At 43.2% G+C, this 17,438-nt stretch overlaps 1 protein-coding gene across 1 annotated transcript in view; it reads left to right on the top strand.

Moving 5' to 3' along the window:
- LOC137423032 (rho-related BTB domain-containing protein 2-like) overlaps positions 1–17,114 on the top strand; it is a 127,733-nt gene extending 110,619 nt beyond the window's left edge. The window contains exon 14 of the mRNA XM_068109807.2: positions 15,921–17,114. Within this exon, the coding sequence (XP_067965908.1) occupies positions 15,921–16,120 (200 nt within the window). The 3' untranslated portion in view covers positions 16,121–17,114. The remainder of the gene's footprint in view (positions 1–15,920) is intronic.
- Positions 17,115–17,438: the final 324 nt, after the last annotated feature.

Genomic DNA, 17,438 nt, shown 5'->3' with positions numbered 1-17,438 from the left:
AATAAGGATACATATGAAATAAAGGATGCCCCAAAACCAAATTGCTTTAAAATGTGAAACAAATACTCATGATTAACAGAGTCAAAAGCCTTTTCTTGGTCAATAAAAAAGAGACCGGTATGTTGTTGTTGAAATGCACACACATCCCACAGGTCTCGTACCAAAAAAATGTTATCGTGCATAGATCTGTGCATAACACAGTACGATTGATCCTGATGTATAACTGTGCTTAGAACAGTCTTTACACGGTTAGCTAGCGTTTTGGCAAAAATCTTGTAATCTGTGCAGAGAAGAGAGATTGGACGCCAGTTCTGTATCAATTGCAGGTCGTTTTTCTTAGGGATAAGGCAAACAACTGCACGCCGACAACTAAGGGGTAACAATCCCTCACGCAGACTGTATAAAAACACTGAGTGCAAAGCAGGACCAAGCATGTCCCAAAAGGTTTTATAAAATTCAGCTGGTAGCCCATCAAAACCAGGAGCCTTATGATCAGCAAGGCCATCGAGCGCAGTTTTAAGTTCACCGAGAGTAATGTTCTCATCCAAGACATGCCGTTGATGCTCATCTATCTGCGGTAAATTGGTCGTAATATTCTGCATTGCAGGCACATCATTGGGCTTAAAGGAAAACACATTCTCAAAATAAGACCGAACAAAGTGAACAATCTCCGTATTATCACTAAGAATATGCCCATCACTAGCCCGAAGACTAAGCATTTGCTGGCTCGCCTTCGTCGTCTTCTCAAACTTAAAGAAATCTTTACAACATGTGTCTGACGACAGTAAACTATTAACTCTCAGCCTGACTAAGGCACCAATACCATTTTCTTGAATTAATTCCTTAAGCAGAGTTTGTTTTTCAAAGAGGAGTTGACACCGTCTTTCATCACTGAGGACCTCAGCACCTTCCTGCAATCGTAGAATTTCTTGTTTCAAGGCATCAATACATAATTGTTTACTTTGAGAGCAATTGGTTTTGTATTGCTGACAGAAAACACGGATCTGCGCTTTAGCATAGTCCCACCACTGACAGAGATTTAGGAAACGATGTTGGAAATCCACAACCTTGTCCCAAAAAACCACAAAGGATGATTTAAAGAAAGGATCGCTCAGAAGTGAGGTGTTAAAAGACCAATACAGGGTGCGGCGTTTGAAGCGAGGAAAGGAAAAGCACAGTTTTACCAAAGAATGATCAGAGAAGCCTGAAGGGACAATAGCCGTATATGTCACAAGGTTGACAGCAGAGTTAGGAATATAAAATTTATCAAGACGAGCAAGTGAAAGATGATTTAGTAAAACCCGACACCAGCTAAATTGCTGCAGGTTTGGGTGTTGTTGCCGCCATACATCGTTGAGGTCATGCCGCGAAGTTATACTGGAAAGAGGCCTACTTGAAGCTGGATGTGGCTCTGCACTATTCCTATCTAAAGTTGGGTTTAAAGTACAGTTAAAATCACCCCCTAAGCACAACAACGTATCAGAAGAGAGGTGTCTCAGGAAATTAAAGGACTGATTAAAAAAAGTTCCTCTATCTGTGCTATCACTTGGAGCATAGACGTTAACAAACATAAATCGTTGCTGATTGTATTCAAGCTCTACAGAGGCTAGATAGCCTGGTACGATTTCCTTAAAGATGGGGGGGGAGACAGACAAACGTGAACTGACAAAAAAAGCAATACCCGCACTCACAGAATCTGTATTACTAAAAAACCAAGTGCCAATCAGCTGTTGCTGCCAATCAGCCATGCAGTCTGCAGTGGCACGGGTTTCTTGCAATAAAAGTACATCAATCTTTTCCCTCCTGGCTAATTGCACAGTTTGGGACCGACGCAGCTGACTGCGCCCACCATTAATGTTCAAGCTTGCTATGTTCATAGAAACATAGGCAGCAACACAGCCATTACAGGTTTAATTCTTTCCTTGCTGTGACAAGGTACCTCTTCAGTCTTTTCAGTGATTGATCAGAAATATGAAGGGCCGCAGATTGTTGTACAACTTCCTGAGCCCCACTAATGAAGGCGTGAGTATCAACGAAGAAATCGCAGATTTTCACGCGCTTTTTACGGTAAGTTTTTTGTAGGAAATCCACGATTTCAGCAGGAGGGACGGAGCCTCCAGAGACATGCTCCGATGAGAAGTCGGCCTCACCATCACTCAGTGAGGCAACGGAAGAACCCCCATCAGAGTCACAATCATTGCATTGAGAGTCCATTGCTGAGGCAACAGGCTCATCGACGTGAAAATCTGAGACTTCAGCACTATCGCCCTGCTGACCATGAGCTTGACAAGGCTCAGCTGCCTCAATGGAGGATTCCACAGACAGATCACTAGTTCCAACACACTCACCACTCCCCACAGAGGGAGGGGTGGCACAATCAACACAAGCTTCATCAGGGGACACACATGGAGGCTCAACCTCACATGGAGGTTTACCCTCAGAACACTGGAGAGACTCAGGTGCTGTCTGGCCAACACATACATTTTCAGCATTTATCACATTACCCTCAGAGTATTCTGAAGGCGGGGGAGGTTGAGCAATTTCCTCAACTGGAGGAAACTGCTGAGGAGGAGGTCGCGCTCCACCATAACCTTCACTAACCACTTGAGCGAAGGTTGGAGGACAGGCCAAGACCTTATTATCAGGCTCGTTGAGGTCGCTAGAAGGTGGGAGGGTTCTTTTCCTGGTTCTCTGTTTGTCTACAATGGGGTTTGCATCAGCACCACCCATACTGTTTACCTCATCGACAACGATCTCAGTAGAGCCCTGCTGTTCATCACCATTCAGGCTAGTGGCTCTATCTGCGGACTTTTTCGGGCACGAGTCTTTTAAATGACCATATTGACCACACTCAAAACAAACTAGAGACTCTGTGGAGACAAAGACCCGATAAGTGTGACCTTCGACCTTGAAGGGCAATACCGCATTTAAAGACTAAGAGGTTACACCACGCGGTAAAATCATATAAACAAAACGACGAAAGGACATGACGTGTTTTAAACGGTTATTTTTCCCTCGTACAGGAACCAAAGTAACTGAAGAGACGACAGAACCAAGTTTGTTTAGTTCAGTAACCAGGTCTTTGTTCTTAAGGAACGGAGGAGCGTTAGAGAGAGAAACCCGAACTGCCGGCGTGTCGAGTGGACATACCTGAACAAACACGTCGGGAGCAAAGAATAGCCCGTGCTCGACTATTTGAGCAACCATGGGCACTGTGGAAACAAAGATTACCACGCGTTTATTCATGCGAGAAGCCGCTTTTACATTATCCAAACCGATTAACTCTCCGACCGCAAGGATAATGGCCTCGACGTCGATTCCCGACGGAGGTGAGCAAACTAACCCATGCTTCCGGGTTAGCGCTTCAAGAGACGTGTAACGAGAGCTATCCGCCATCGTTTGCACGTTTAAACAAAGGCTAAATGTATAAAGGTTAATGAAGCCAAAAAGCTCCAGTAAACAAACGAAAAATAAAAATATTTACGAAAAAAGAAACGGAAAAAGGTTTATGATTTGTAACACGAGGCGAAAAAAACCCGAAGAGGGAACCGCCCTAAGGGGGAACCTTTACCGGTCTCACCACGTGTGCTCTCTCACTTTCTCACTCTCAAGAGGGGGGGGGGGGGGGTATGATAACGTGGAAGGGTGACACACAAAAGACGGAACAAAGGTGAGAAAAGGTAAGGGGAGGGTAAAGATACAAACCACGAGCACGGAGCTACAATGCCAAGACACGAACAGACGCCATGACACCGCACCCAACACACGAACGGCCAGCAGGGGGCGGGAGAGAGAGAGAGAGAGGGGAGAGAGAGAGAGTGTGGAGAGGAGAGGAGAGAGAGTGGAGAGGAGAGGAGAGAGAGTGGAGAGAGAGAGGAGAGAGAGTGGAGAGAGAGAGAGGGTGGAGAGAGAGAGAGGGTGGAGAGGGACATCAACAGCGGAGTTGAGGGGGTGGGGAGATTTGGATAAGAAATAGGTGTGGGGAGGAATGTGGGGGCAGGAAAGCACACATGGGGTGGACAAGATGGATATTGAAGGAAGAAACTGGAAACACCTGGAAGGTGAAGGGTTTGGGGTGTGGTGGAAAGTGGCAGGGGGTTACCAAGGGTAGTAAAGATTATGGTTTTAGATTGGGGATGATCTTTTGATGGTGGTGATCATCTGTCTTGAAGATCTGGAGGGAAGAGTGAGATTGAAGAGTGGGTGGAAGTTGGTTCCACAGGCAGAAAGAAGAGGTCTGAATGAGTGGAGGTTTGCAGTAATCCTGGATTAAGGCAGTTTCACCAAAAGGTGGTTGATGGTGGATCATGTGCACCCTTCAGAAACCTGGATGGGACAAAGCATGGAAAGAGCAGAGGGTGCAAAACCAGAAAGGAGGCCTTAGAAGACAGAGAGACCACCGACCTGTCTGCAATGGAAAATAGACTCAGCTTCATTGTGCGAGATTCCAATGATCCTGAAGGCCGTGGTTTCCATGGCGTCAAGCTGAGCAAGGTGTGAGGCAGGGCAGCCAGCCCAGAGGTGAGAGTAGTACTCCATCAAGCTGCGGATGAAGGCCTTGGCGGTGTATAGGAGTTCAGGTGTGCCAAGGACAGACTTTATACGAGGATGCCAAGTCGGCGACTATGAAATGTGGTTTGCGACAATGTGGCAACAAGAAAGATCGTGGCTGATTGTGAGACCCTGGAGTTTGAGTGATTGAACTTAACAGTATGTACTTGTTTTTGATATACATTTAATACAGATATACAACCCTCTTATGGTTAAACTGCCAAAATCAAGACTTTCTGCTCACCTTCACTCCTTCATTCCTCTTTTCTCCCGCCTCTGGAACAAACTCCCTCACTCTCTTCAATCCCACTCCACCCTCCAGGTCTTTAAAACAGCTGTTCACCACCATCTCTTATCCTCCCCCATCCAAAACCTTGATCTTTTCTACCCCCGCTAATTTCGGTCCCCTTGTGTTTTATACCTTTCCCCCCCCCCCCTCCCCTTCCCACGCCTCCTGCCCCCAAGCCCTCTTTTTTTTTTTTTTTTTTTTTTTTTTTTTTGTATACAAGATCGAGGCTCGTGAAAGAGCGAAAATTAATCACACAGAAAGACAAACAGACACATAAAACAAATAACATCGGGAGCGGTAGACAAGATGGGGAGAGAGGGGGAAGGACACAAACACAACATTTGAGAGCAGGGACCGAGAGACATGGAGACATCGAGAGATCTGTGGGAGGGAGAGGGCTTTGGGGGGGAGGCATGTGAAGGGGGGAGGCATGTGAAGGGGGGGAGGCATGTGAAGGGGGGGGGTGGGAGAGGTATAAACATATGGACACTGCCAGGATTTCCAGGAAATAAGTTGGAATTTCAAACAAGGTGGATCTGGGGTGAATTAGTGGGGGTAGAAAAGATCAAGGTTATGGATGGGGGAAGATAAGAGATGGTGGTGAACAGCTGTTTTAAAGACCTGGAGGGAGGAGAGGGATTGAAGGGAGTGTGGGAGTTTGTTCCACAGGCGGGAGAAAAGAGGAATGAAAGAGTGAAGGTGAGCAGAGAGCCGAGATTTCGGCAGTTTAACCATCAGAGGGTTGCTGGCAGATCTTGTGCGACCTGTAGGAATATTTGGGGGACAGAGCACGGAGAGAGCTGGGGGAGCAAGGCCGGAGAGGAGTCAGTAGAAGACAGAAAGACCACCTACCTGCCTGCGGTGAGTGAGTGAAAGGCCCTCAGAGATAGCTTCATCGCGGGAGATTCCAATGATTTTGAAAGCTTTGGATTCAACAGCGTGAAGCCGAGCCAGGTGTGAGGCAGGAGCACCAGCCCATAGGGGAGAACAGTATTCCATTGAGCTGCGGATGAAAGCCTTGTATGTGGTGAGGAGCTCAGGTGTGCCGAGGAAGGACTTCGCACGACGGAGGATGCCCAGTCGGCGACTGGCTTTGAAGGCCAGCTTGGAAATGTGGTTTTCCCAAGAAAGATCATGGCAGATAGTGAGACCCAAAAGCTTGAGTGACAGAACTTCTTGGAGAGGATTGTTGAGAAAGTAGATGGGAGGGTTGTCCAGTCGATCTTTTCGGAGAGACATAGTAAGAGAGTGAGATTTGGCAGGATTGAAAGACATGTTCCACTTGTTTGACCAGTCTGTGATTTTGTCCAGGTGTACAGAGAGTGAGGAGGCTGCAGACTGCCTATCTGAGGGAAGAGGAATGGAGCGGCAGAGAGTGGAGTCATCAGCAAAGAGATAGAGAGGATTTTCCAGAGAGTCAGAGAGATCATTGATAAAGACCAGAAAAAGCACAGGGCCCAGCACACTTCCTTGGGGAACTCCAGCCTGAACAGGAAGGGGAGATGAGAGAAATCCATTCAGGGCCACACGTTGACTACGACCAGAGAGGAAGTCCGCAAGCCATGCATGGAGATTTCCATGGATACCATAGGAGGAGAGTTTGGTGAGCAGAGCTGGGTGCCAGACCGTATCAAAGGCCCTTGATATGTCAAGGGAGACAGCTCTGATTTCCTGTTTGGCATTCAGGACCTCCATCCATTGTTGAGACAGCAGAAGCAGCATGTCCAGAGTAGAGTGACCTGGTCTGAAACCAAATTGATGATCAGAGATCAAGCCATTGGAGAAGAGGAAAGATTTCATATCCGAAGCAATGATGGATTCCATGACTTTGCTGATAATTGGGAGCAGGCTGATTGGTCTGTAGTTGCAAGGATCTGTTTTTGCACCTTTTTTGTGTAAAGCGGTAATGTTAGCTGATTTCCAGGATGCTGGCAGATGACCTTGAGCAAAATATAGGGTGAAAAGAACAGAGAGAGGGTGAGATAGAGCGGCAGAGCAGGATTTTAGGACCCGTGGGCTGATGCCGTCTGGTCCAGTTGCAGAATCAGAGTCGAGGTTTGACAAAAACTCCTCCACCTTGTCAGGAAAGAAGGACACAGAGTCCAGGAGCATTTGGGTTCGACTGGGAAAGGTGGGAACAGAGAGAGATGGGTTTGGGACTAAGGATTTCGAGGCGAACACAGAGTTGAGGCATTCGGCTTTGTCACGTGCGATGTCAACTGTGTGGCCATTTGAGGTAAGGGAGGGGATGGAGGGGGAACAAACACCAGAAACGGATTTGACCAGACGCCACCAGGATTTGGAGGAAGGAGACAGGTTTGAGAGTTCATTCTTGAGTGAGGAGAGATAGTGCTTCCTGGCACTCCTGAGGGTAGACACACACTTGTTCCGAGCTTGGTGGAAGGAACTGAGATTTCCTTCAGTTGGATTAGCCTTCCAAGAGGCAAAGGCAAGTTGTTTCAGGGCAACTGCCTCACCACAAGATTCAGTGTACCATGGACGGGAGGAAGGGTAAGACAATTGAAGGCGAGATGGGATAAATCTGTGCATGAGAGAGATCAGTTTGCTTTGGAAGAATTCCCAGGAAGAATTGATGTCAGAGGCAGTGGAGATGGGAGACCAATCCAGACGATTGATGGCTGCTTGAAGACCGTCCCAGTCGGCCTGAGTGAAATGCCAGACTCGTCGACGCTGAGGAGGCTCTCTGAGAATGGCCAGAGAGATGTCCACTTTGACAAGCACATGATCAGAAGAACCGATTGGAGCAGAAGAAGAGCAGCAGACATTAGCAGGGAAGTTTGTCATAATCAAGTCTAGAAGAGAAGATACTCCATTGGCTGAGATCCGGGTCGGGAAATTGACAGATTGTGTCAATCCCAGTGAGTCACAGAAGTCCTTTGCTGAGGTGCCATGACTAGTGAGAGAGGAACCCACACCCAACCAGGTGGCATGATGACAGTTGAAGTCACCACATATGAGGAAGAGAGAGTTGGGATGAGTGGATAGAAGTTGGTCCATGTTGTCAGACATTGAAATGTAGATGGAGTCATCACTGTTTGGGGGACGGTACAGAACACATATGAACAAAAGGTGGGAGCGGAGAGGAAGCCGTAACCAGAGGTACTCCTGCGGGTGAGGAGGAAAGAGAGCAGTGCAAGGAGAGTGAGGAAGAGAGTTTTTGACAAAGATAGCCACCCCACCACCAGGCCGAGGCTCAGGTCTATCATACCGGAGGAGGGAGTAACCAGGAAGAGATATTAAGGAATCAGAGACATCTTGAAGGAGGAAAGTCTCTGTTAAGCAGATCAAGTCTGGATTGTCAGAAGCAACCTGTATGGAGAGATCAGTCAGGTTTGAGCGAAGGCCCCGGATGTTTGAGGTCCATACCGTTAATGAAGAGAGAGGGGGAGCATCGGGTACAGGACAGGGGAGGGGAGGAGTAGGGTAAGATGAAGGATGAGAGGGGGAGGTAGGGAGAGCAGTTGATAGTGTTTCAGATGTTGCAGAAGACTTCCAAGAAAGGGAAGAATGAGGAGGATGAAAGGTTTGCTGGTGAAGGGATGCGGCACAGTGAGGGGTTGTTTGAGGGGGGGCAGAGGAAAGTAGAAGGTTTGGGGGGGTGGAGGTATGAGATAGAAGGGAGACGAAGTGGGGAGGAGGCAGCTTGGAGGAGGAGGGTGGAGGAGAGAGAATTGGAGAGGAATGGTATGGGGGGAGAATTGAATGGGAGGGATTGGGGGGGAGTTTTGAAGGGGAGGAGTGAGGGGGGAGTTTAGGAGGGGAGGGGCAAGGGGGGAGTTTTGGAGGGAAGGGGAAAGGGGGGAGATCAGGAGTGGAGGGGCAAGGGGGGGGATTAGGAGGGGAGGGGCAAAGGGGAAGTTTAGGAGGGGAAGGGCAAGGGGGGAGTTCAGGAGTGGAGGGGCAAGGGGGGAGTTTAAGAGTGGAGGGGCAAGGGGGAAGTTTCGGAGTGTAGGTGCAAGGGGGGGGATTTGGATGGGAGGGGCAAGAGGGGAGTTTAGAAAGTGGATGATTAATGAAAGACGAACATTGATAACAAATTGGGTTTGTTGTGATTTTCAAGTTAGCAATCCGGTTCAGGATGATGGAGGAGGGATGGAATGAATGTGAATTTAGACCATGTAGTGAGGGAGACGTATAAGATATTGAATTTCTTTTTTTTGAAGTGGAATGAGTTGGAGAGGAAATTGAGAAAAGCCTTTTAAATAGGAAGAAAAACAGCGTGTTGTAATATACCACTGAATAAAAAACAGAAGGGGAAAGGTTAAACATATTTAAAAATATTTAAACAGAACTATGAACAATCTTATATGCACAAAAATACCAACGGGGGGAGAGCCGAGAGGGACCACCACGAGTCACGTGAACAGGGCAAACGGTGGATGGCAAGGAGATAATGGGGGTGGGGCGAACAGCACACCTGGACAGAAAATACAGGATGAGACAACAGTACACGTGGAGAAAAGAAAATAAATGTTTTTGTTTTTTTTTGTTTTTTTTGGGGGGGGGGGGGGGATTAGAACGTTAGACGTTAGACAGCACACCTGGACAGAAAATACAGGATGAGACAACAGTACACGTGGAGAAAATAAAATAAATGTTTTTGTTTTTTTTTTTGTTTTTTTTTGGGGGGGGGTGGGGAATTAGAACGTTAGACAGTATTATGTTCGGGGTAGAAGTGAAAAAACCAAGAGCCAAGCAAAACACACTTAAGTTAACAAAACACCGACGGGGGTACAACTACAAGGCCACACACAAGGGCAGAAAACGATTAATTAATTACGAGTTACAGGAAATTCAAACCAAAACTAACTATAATCAAACAATATCACATGGACGATAAAATAACGAATTGAAATTTGACAATCTATCTGGGGAAATGGGGGAGAAACACGTGGTCGAAGAACGAACGAACGAATAAGAATGAATAAACGAATGAGCACAGAGAAGGTAGTCTTTTTTTTTTGTTTTTTTTTTAGTTGAGATTTACATAAGGAAGTAGGCTTTGGGGTGGAAAGACTGCGAAAACAGAGAACGAAAGTTATTGGATCACAAACGACAGGCGCTGAGAGAAAAACAAAGCCTCAAGGTTGTACAGTGTACACTGTACAAGACCTCGAGACGACACGAATTAACGCGATTTTCAATACAGGTATGAAAGATTTGCACCGAAAATCTTTGACGGGACAATAAACGTACATACACCATAAAAGAAATACAGTTATAACGAAAATACAAATTGGAACAATGACTTAACTTCGATTTCGATGGAGAGCGTGGAGACCTGCGAAAAAACGAACCGTCGCCAGCAAGACCGGAAACGGAAGTCTCTCCCTCCCACACTTCTCCCTGCTCTCAAATGTTGTGGTTGTGTGCTTCCCCTTCTCTCCCCATCTTGTCTTCCGCTCCCTCTTTTTGTATATTTTGTTTGTCTGGTTGATTTGTTTGTGAAATAAATGTTAGCTCTTTCACGAGCCTCGATTCAGTATACAAAAATATTTTTTTTTTTAAATTAATGTTTATCAAAGCAATCAAATTTCAATAATTTACTCAAAATGAAATAGGCAAAATTTCAAAGAGAGGGCATTTTGGCAATTACACGAGTCACAAAAATCTTACCATTTTCCAGAAGGCGATGGAAGACAGTCTGGATCGGCCCCTGGATATGTTGTGAATTACTGTATTACGAATCTTATGAAATATATACACTACTGATCAAAAGTTTTAGAACACCTCAATTTTCCCGGTTTTTATTGAAATTTACGCAGTTTAATGTCCTGTGAATAACCTGAAATGGTACAAAGGTAAGCAGTAAACTGCTCGAGGTTCAAAAAAACAAGTTTAGGTTATCAAAAACGGGAAAATAATGTAAATTGCACAGTTATATTGTAAAAAAAGGCCTTCTTCAGGGAACAAGTTATGGGTTAACAACTTACAGCTGTTCTGCAGCAATGTAAGTAAATTAAGCCTTGAAAGTTGATGTAAACAATTCCTACAGGTGTCCCAACCTCTGCTGATTACTTGATTACAAACCCCCTGTCTGTATAAAAGCAGTATTGGAACAGACTATTACACCTTCTGAAGCATTATTTGGACAATATTGCACTGCAGGAAGTAGTATATTGGAAACTGGAGGAAACTCTGACAGGAAGAGGTCTGGCAGACCCAAAGCCACAACAGAATCAGAAGACAAGTTTCTGAGAGTCAACAGCTTGCGTGATAGGCGGCTTGCAGGACAACAGCTTCAAGCACAGCTTAACACTGGTCGAAGTAAGCAAGTCTCAGTTTCAACTGTGAAGAGAAGACTTCGAGCTGCATGTTTGACAGGACGAGTGGCAGTAAGAAAGCCATTGCTAAGATGGCTAAACAAGAAAAGAGGCTTGTCTGGGTCATGAAGCACCGCCAGTGGACTACTGAAGACTGGAAGAAGGTCTTATGGACCAATGAATCAAAATTTGAAATGTTTGGTTCATCACGCAGGGTTTTTGTACTCCGTCGAGTAGGCAAAAGGATTGTTCCTCAGTGTGTGACACCAACTGTCAAACATGGAGGAGGAAGCGTGATGGTCTGGGGCTCTTTTGCTGGATTCAGAGTTGGCGACTTGCACAGAGTGACTGGCACCCTGAACCAAAAGGGCTACCACAGCATTTTGCAGCGCCATGCAATACCCTCTGGTATATGCCTTGTTGGTCAGGGGTTCATCCTACAGCAATATAATGACCCTAAACACACCTCCAGGCTATGTCAAAACTACCTTCGAGGAAAAGAACAAGACAGTAGGCTTCAAATCATGGAATGGCCAGCACAGTCTCCAGACTTAAACCCCATCGAGCTGGTTTGGGATGAACTGGACAGAAAGGTGAAAGCAAAGCAACCTACAAGTGCAATACATTTGTGGGAACTTCCGCAACAGTGTTGGGAAGAACTTCCCGAACAATATTTGATTTCCATTGTAGAAAGAATGCCACGAGTGTGTTCGGCGGTTATATCGCCAAAAGGTGGCTACTTTGCTGAGTCAAAAATTTAATTTAAATTTCGTTAAACAAAATGATTCTATGATTTATTTTTATCTCCAATTAATTATTTATGTGTTCTATGCTTAATTTCAGAGTACATTGAGACATTAAACTGCGTAAATTTCAATAAAAACTGGAAAAAGTGAAGTGTTCTAAAACTTTTGACTGGTAGTGTATATATTGCTTTTTGATGTCTGGTTATTTTATTTTTACTTATGGGTCAGTAAGTTACTGATTTGTTTTTTTTAGATGCAACAAGTTTTCACTTCAATAAAGCAGCGTTGTGTGATCAAGTTCTATATTTATTTGAATGAATGATGCATGAATGCAACAAACACAAAAGATATTCTGCTTAAAATATGCATGCAATTGTCTCACACGCGAGTCACAAAAATGTACCCGATTTGAAAATTTGATTTTAAAATCTTCGTAAGTAAAAATGTTCAATATGGTGAATTAGGTTCAGTAAGCATTTAAATTGTTTGTAGCCAATGTATTTTGACATGTATCATATTTTGATTTTTTTTGAAGATAAGGCATGATACAAACGAACAACAGAGGAGCAAATTTTCATTGTCGAGAATGTAGAGCTGAAATCAGTGATTGGAGTGTGCCGCGTGCATTCAGAAGACAATTCCTAGAGATAGTGCACCAACCTCGAAGACTACAAGTCGTATAGTTTCAAAGTGGGGAAGGAAGGGCTCTGTGAAGAACTATAATGCAGGGCACTCTGGACTTCAAAGGAATAATTGAACTCCAGAGACCGTAAACAGAATTCGTGAAGAGATTGCGCATAGCCGGAGAGAATCAACAAGGAACGTTTCACGTGAAATTGGAGTGTCTCAAAACAGTGTCTTTGGAGTGTTAAAGGTTCATCTGAAAACTTTCCCTTGCAAAGTCCAATTGATGCAGCAGTTAATCTCACATGACAAGCGTCAGCATGATGAATTTCATTGCCTATTCAGTAGGATTATTGATCAATCAGGTATCAGCATAGACGACATCATTTTTCATTGACGAATGTCAGGTTTAATTGAATGGTGTGCTATAAAAACAGAATTGTCAGTTTTGGGACTTGGAAAAACCAGCCCGCATTGTTGAGTTTACTCTCCATTCCACAAAAATAAGGATATGGTCTCAGTAGTAATTGGATTTAAGGTCCGTACTTTTTTGAAGATTAGGATATTGAGGAAGGGGTGGCTGTAAATGTAGAACATTACGTATGCAATATACATGTTGAACACATTTTCTGGAGTCACTATAGCATATAAGACCAGTTGCTTCACTGATGGGAATACCAATGTTTGTGTGATGGCTAACCTATGGAGCAAGAACAAAAAAGGATTCCTGGGAGATCCTGCTCTCCGTGCGTAGATAACCAGCATCGCAAGTTGACGTTTCCAGTTTTGCCACTTGTGCACATGTACCCACACATAAACCTTACTTTTTTATTTTAATTTTTTTTATGTCACAACCCTTCCTGGGAGCCCTCCTGAATCCAGCTCAATAATCACTTTCCAGGCAGATTAATTTCCCACCAATCTGGATTTCCTTGACCTCCAAGATCTGCCCTCTCACTTTTAGATTTTTTCCTGTGGATATTTGGTAAAGAAAATGTTCTCAAAGAGCACCCAATGAACATTCTTGAACTCAAAGATGCTGTTACGAGGGTTATTTCTCGAGTCTCATGTGAAACACATCAGTCAGAAAGTCAGAAACGATTCCATATGTGTCCACAAGTGTGCAGAGCTTAGAGGAAGAAATTTCAAACATTTGTTATAGTTAAACAAAACTTTATGAGTTCCTTAATGTGTCATATATATTATATGGTCTTGAATTTAAAATAGCAGATTTAATAAGCAATTAAACTACCTCCAGACTCCAGACTCTCATCAGACTTCCTCAAGACTCCTTAAACTGCCTCCAGACTATTGTCTAGGGCTAGGCCTAGCTAAAAGTATTAGAAGCTCCTACATTTCATTTCTGCATAAGTATAAGAAGCTCCTATATAATTTCAGGGACTTCTTGCAGCTTCAGTTGTCTTTCCTACTTTTCTTTTTTTAATCAACTTGGAGTAACCAATCACAAATGCAGATAATTATAGAATGCTGTTATTAGAGATGTCCATGCAGTTTGTAAGAAGTTGATGATCATGTACTGATATTATAACATTGTACTTGGGCTGCTAATTTGCAGCGTCTCAGTATGTGGCTGCACTACAAGAGTAATCAAGTACTGGGGTAACCAGTGGAATGTTTGTGGAAGCTTGAAGCAGTAATTGATGAAGTGTAAATGAGGCAGCGATGTAGGGATTGTTAGGCCGAGAAAAATATATTTCCGGTCTCTGGTCAGTGCGCGCATCGATTTTGACCCTGCGCGTCAACAATTTTTTTTTTCAAATTTCCAACGGTACCTACAACAGCACGCGCCTGTTGTTGCCGGGCCGGCGCGCTATCTCGCGAAATACGGGTCTTTGAGGGTCGCCATTGGTATCGAAGCTCGCGCACGGTTCTCCCCTACAATACTGCGTTTAGTTTGTCCAAATCCAATCAGCCGTTCCAAAGATATGAGTAGTGTTGTGTGCCGTGACGTCATGAATCCAATCGGCTGGATATTGTCATTTATTGAAACGAAGACGTTCTTTGTCGGGTTCGTGTGAAGCAACCAGAAGACCTAGAGAGCTCGTTAGTTAGGCCTGGATCCTATCTCGTTTGTCATGAAGTTGTAAGTGTCTGTGATAATCTGGTGGACTGGGAGAAGAGATCGTGGGAGACCATCGGCCTGTTAGACCACTTGCGCATGCGCAGTGCTGACGCGATCGACACATTGGAATGTTTGACGGTACAGCGAGGCGATCTCGAGAACGAAATGGCAGTCTATAATATGCTTGAAGAACCTAATAATTTTCAGAATAAATACATTTTAAAATAACTTAAGCTTGTGTTCATTATTTACAAAAAGGCCTACAAGTCCCATTGGCTGTCTTTAATTTCTCTCTGGATGGCGCCACAGCAGATGAGGAGGACCGCAAGGCATGAGGACACAAAAAACAACACCTTTATATGTGCAATCCATGCTTTTCAAAAAACAAAAAACAAAAAAAAACGCATCGCTGCATCAATTCTGGAACTTTGGTCTGACCAGAGACCAGCAATATAGTTTTTTCGGCCTTATGTGATGGCAACACTGTTAACTACTCTCTAAACCAACATCATCATCCCTATGTTGTTTAGGACCTTTTTTAGACTGTAGTTTGTCATCCCTACATTGCCTTTTTAATTTAGCATAAATTTTTTTATTCACTTGTATATATTATATGGTCTTGAATTTAAAATAGCAGATTTCAAAAGCAATTAAAACCAGGTTCATTTTTGTGACTAACCCTGTATAATAAAGCAAGCACTTCCTCAAAAAAGAAAGATTCCCCAGCCATTCCAATCTAACCCTATAAATAACCTCTCAAATTGTAAAATAACTAATTTCAAGAAGCAATTGAAAATGTACAATGTTTACATGTTTTGATTTGTGAGGCACTTTTACCCAAGGCATGTGACATTTTAGAGCACACTCCTTGGTTACTGAACAATTTCTGGGTCAGAAAAAAAGAACTCGCCACACGCATCTTTACTTTTCAACAGGTTATCACTTGGGGTACAGCAGTGTGCTGATTGGGCCACTTGTGGCCTGCGGGCCATGCTTTGAGAACAAGTGCAATAGATAGTGCTCATCGTGCTCATCGATTACGTAAAAACAGTGTTGCAGTTACGTAGAAAACACTAACACAGAAACGATCCAAGAACAGTCTTTTCATCTTCCAATGTGGAATTTATTCTGAAGTAATTTTTTTTGTAGTTATTATAATAATAATAATTATTTTTTTGATTAGTTATTTTTATTAGTTATTTTATTTATTTTGTAGTTTTTTTTGTGTAAAACGAGTGATATTTGGTGGCACAACCGATAGGGCAGCAACCTTTTATTGGTATTGAGAAGTCAGTTTCATGAAAATTATTTCATCAAAAAAAATATTTTTCCGTTTTTCACAGATAACTTATACCACTTTGAGCAGTATCGCTGGCCACCTGTGTGGTACCTGAAAGAAGAAGACCATTTTCAGCGCGCACATAAACAAGAGGAGAACGACAACCAGATGGCCAGCAAGCGATACAGCCTGGTACCAAGCAGACGATGGTGGGGTCGTGATCAGCCAACGCCTTCACCACCACCTCCAACCGCTAGTCCATGAAGACTAAGAGCAGACCAAGCTGCATTCAGCCATACACTAGCAAATTGCATCATCTTTCCTTCTTGCTTCCTAAGTGCACAGTTCTAATGGAATTTGGATGGATCAAACACTTTATAAACCAAATCATTGTAGATACGAAACATCGATCACTTAATAATGTGCAAATGCTTTAGGTAGCTGGGTAAAAGCATTCTTACAAATGTTTTGAATCATGATTTATTCATGTGTTGCAGGTCGAGCACTTTGGTTATCTTTTCAGCGAGCGACACAACAAGTCCATCATCTCACGATATGATCTCACAGCAAAGATTTCTTAAGAATTGCAAGATAATTTCCTTTGCAATATTTTTTGTAAATATGTTTACTCTATTTGTATATAGTCATTGTACAGTTTTACTTTTGGTTACTTGCCATCTTTAGGAATCCGTTATAGATTTTGAAATCATGCGGTTGCATTCTCTGCAAAGCCATAGTGACTTTTGTGTCTATATTTTGCCTTAAAGAGTACTCAAAAGAATGTATGAACATTTCACAAATCATGACATTTCTAAAATAATTTCGTTTGCTCCACATATTGTATTCATGTCACGACAGGACTTGGTTTGCACTGCATCATTAATATTTACCCCATATCATTTCAGGATCCTATGCAAAACATAATGCAATTCCTGCCATTTGTAATTGGATTCATATAACCTCTATCTTACTTACACATGGTCGTTCAACATAGTGGAACGGCAAAATTATTGAGGTTTTACTTCTAGTTATTTGCCATCTTTGGCATCTTCAAAAGCAAAAAAACGCAAAATGTTTTGATGTGAGTTAAATGTAACTTTGAGTTTCGGATAACAAATTTGTATAAATGTAGGCCCATGAGGATACAAACAACATACGTTTCATCTGGAAAATTCCATTTATATGATTCTTGTAATTTATACAATTAAATACTTTTATAATAAATAATACCCTTAGCATTAAATAATTACTTTGTGTTTGTCTGTCCTCATATTGTTTACTAAAAGTGCAATTTCATTGTTCTTGCCAACTACTGAAAATAATCAGGACAATATCAATGTGTGAAAATCAAAATTCCTAAGATTTGATTGATTTTCCTTATTTATAATCAAGGGCTTCACTAAAGCTACAAAGCACTCGACCAATACTTTTCATAGTTTACTGACTTCAAGTGCAAAAAGTAGAGGTCAGAAAATGTAATTTATTTGATAAGTACATTTCATCCCCATTTCAGCGCAACTACATGTAATGTCAGGTGGTGAGTGGTTAAAGTGGTTGGCAGGATAGCTAAGAGGTAGGATAT

Source organism: Myxine glutinosa, chromosome 3, assembly GCF_964187855.1.
Source record: "Myxine glutinosa chromosome 3, kmMyxGlut1.1, whole genome shotgun sequence".
NCBI classification, from domain to species: Eukaryota; Metazoa; Chordata; class Myxini; order Myxiniformes; family Myxinidae; genus Myxine; species Myxine glutinosa.
This window is presented reverse-complemented; position numbering and strand designations above follow the sequence as displayed.